The 3,260-nt window shown below is 36.9% G+C and overlaps 1 protein-coding gene across 1 annotated transcript in view; it reads right to left on the reverse strand.

The window, feature by feature from the left end:
- The window catches only part of HACE1 (HECT domain and ankyrin repeat containing E3 ubiquitin protein ligase 1), a 105,285-nt gene that overhangs the window by 59,703 nt on the left and 42,322 nt on the right, over positions 1–3,260 (reverse strand). The window contains 1 exon segment of the mRNA XM_045294315.1: positions 563–591. Coding sequence (XP_045150250.1) covers positions 563–591 — 29 coding nt within the window.

A 3,260-nucleotide genomic window follows, 5' to 3' on the forward strand; every position in this document is an offset into this window, starting at 1 on the left:
ATTCTCAGAGGAACTGGGAAAATCTTTCTCTGTGTTCGGTTAAACACCCATCACGGCGTAGATATGAAAGATTAAGAAAGTGATCTATTAAATCTTAGAAAGAACATGGGGCACGTTGCCTAAAATAAATTATGATAGTAGGGCTAAGCATGCTATTCAAGTTAATGCTTTCTTTTTTCCTTCTACTCACTTCCTGTCCTTTTTCAACTCTAGCCTGACTTTCTTACCATACACATCAAATATCTGGACTTCATAGTCCAAAAGAACATTGACTCAAAACAGTTTATAGTACTTAAGTAATTTTTTAAAAGAGGGAAAATTTATCAAAAGCAGATTGCCATCTTTATACTTAATAAAGATTTATAATTTATTTTTTTAAGTTCATAATTTAACCCCGTTCATAGTTTCCTCTATAACCCTAATTGAAGACAGGTGAACTTGCCAAAAACACCACCGAGTGTCCAATGCTCACTTGATTACCCTTCTTTACCAACACCCATGCAGTTTGACTTTTGCCGACAGGTAGTCCATCCAGTGTTGAAGGGACAAGTCTCTTACTTACCTTTCACACTGTCTCTGATTGCTCTCCTCCTAGAAATAAAACCAGAGAGGGACTGCCTCTCTTTCAGCTAAGATCAACTTACGTAGGGCATAAGTTGATCACTGTACTCAAATCCGGTCATTAAATGAGCTAATCTTGATTACAGATTTATGCAATATAAAAATAAATTTACAACCCAGGAACATTAAAGTTAAAAGTTAATTTTAAGAAATACTAATAGAATTCATATAATCTGAAAGTGCATTAATTTCAAAATTCAATTCTGTAGATGAGAAAAAAGTAATCCCGGCACAAGTAGAATTTAAACTAATATCCGTATGCTTTGACAGCAATATCCCTCCCACAATGCCATTAGCAAAAAAGGCATGTCATTTCACATAGGAAAACAGAATGCTCAAGAATTAAAGAACAAAGCAAAAAAAAAAACAACACTATTTTTCTCTTTCATAAAATGTCACATATAGCATTTAAAACTAATCAATCTTATTATAAAATTAGTGCCAGATATTCTTGTGGCAGTTGTTATACATAAATCACTCTCAATATTTTATTATAATACCAATTACCTTCTTTAACCAAAATATCAGTAGGATAGAAGTTAAACATCTACATTATTCCCAAAAAAGCAGATTAAAAAGCCATATTAATCAGCAATCCTTCCAAAAGTAATAGAAACTAGCTTTACTTGTGTACGGTGTGTTTTCCTAATTAGCATTCTGTCCTTGATCTCTTGGTTCTACTATCCATTGCAATGGACATTGCAGTGGCTACACAGAACTCACAGACTAATCCCTAACTGCCCCTGCGGGGTTTCTGAGACTGGGACTCTTCACTAGAGTAAAAAGGCACATCTTTCTCCCACGCAGCAGCTGGTGGTTTCAAACCGCTGACCGTGCATCTAGCAACCCAACTCGTAAGCCACTACTCCACCAGAGCTCCTTTCTTATTCTGTGACAGAACTCTAGAACTTCATAATCACTTCACTAAGTTTTATTTACTGTACTTAGATAACCTTATATAGGCTTATATAAGAGAATTAAAGCTAATTACAGACAAAGTAAGCCCAGCATCACGTACCTAAACCTTTATTTATTAGGAAATGGGGAGCATTACAACTGAATATAAAACCAATCTAATAATTTATGGACTTCACATATTTGTGGAAGTCTTATTTAAAAATGGATTTGAAAACAGGTACCTACAAATGGCAGTGGATCATAACCAACTACATGTAACCTTGAGAAGAATGGGAATTCCCAAACACTTCATTGTGCTCATGTGAAACCTGTCCATGGACCATCAGGCCATCATGTGAACAGAATGCTGCATGGCTTCAAATCAGGAAAGGTGTGTATCAGGCATGTATCCTTTCACCACACTTAATTCAATCTGTATGCTGATCGAATAATCTCAAAACCTGCTTTATGAAGAAGAATGCAGCATCAGGGTTAGAGGAAGGCTTATTAACAACCTGAGATAATAACACAGCCTTGCTTGCAGAAAGCAAAAAGGACTTGAAGTACTTGCTGATAAAGATCAAGGACAGCAGCCTTCAGTGGGCATTGCAACCCAATGTAAAGAAAATCAAAATCCTCACAATTGGATTAATAGATAGCATCATAATAAATGGAAAAAAGACTGCCATTCTCAAGGATTTCACCCTGCTTGGACTCACAATCAATGCTCATGGAAGTCGCAATCAAGAAATCGAGCAATGCATTGCACTAGGCAAGTCGTCAAGCTCTTTAGAGTACTGAGGAGCAAAGATGCCATTTTGATGACTAAGGTACACCTAAGCCAAGTCATGGTACTTTCAACTGCCTCCTATGCATGACCAAGTTGGGCACTGAATAAGGAACTGAAGAAAAATCAATGCATTTGAATTTTGGTGCTGGACAAGAATACTTAACTGAAAGTACCATGAAGTGCCAGAAGATCAGGCAAATCTGCCTAGGAAGAAGCATAGCCAAAATGCTCCTTAAAAGCAAGGATGGTGAGACTCTATCTCACACACTTTAGAAAGTTATCAGGAAAGACTAGCCCCTGAGAAAGGACACCATGATTGGCAAAGAAAAGAAACATTGAAAAAGAGGAAGACCCTGGACATCAGGAACTAAGCAGGTTTAACAGTGGGCTCAAACACAGCAAATATTAAGATGGTGCAGGACGAGGGGTGCTTTGTTCTGTTGCACAGAGGGGTCACTATGAGTCAGAACCAACTTTATAGCACCTAATGGTACCTAATGGTGGGAGGAGGGGGAAATCAAAGTGTGTCTGAAAATACACGGAAATAGCAAACCTATTACGTTATAATGCCTCATGCAAGTGAAACAGTGAGCAATTACAAGATCAACTGGTAGAATAAGCAATAATCCACATCTAGTCTTTCAGACTAATCTAATCTCTGAAACTGAAGCAACAGAACAGGTAGATGACAGTGAAGCATGTAATAACTCATGAAGATTTCGGATGCTGTGCCGACAGCATATAAATTTAGAATCTGAGAAACTATGATTTAGACCACAAAACAAAATGGAGATGAGTTGCCTTCTCAGTGAAACAGAAAGTGACACTATTCAAGAAACAAAAGTGACACTTTGCCAAACTATTTATTGAACACAGCAATGAGAAATTTAAAAACTGATTTGATAATTATTTAAAGTATCTAAAGAAGAAAAGAGGCTGGGAAAAACTGTCA

The sequence above is a fragment of the Echinops telfairi genome, unplaced genomic scaffold, assembly GCF_000313985.2.
Source record: "Echinops telfairi isolate 266 unplaced genomic scaffold, ASM31398v2 ScPeMD7_3533;HRSCAF=4204_0, whole genome shotgun sequence".
Lineage (NCBI taxonomy): Eukaryota > Metazoa > Chordata > Mammalia > Afrosoricida > Tenrecidae > Echinops > Echinops telfairi.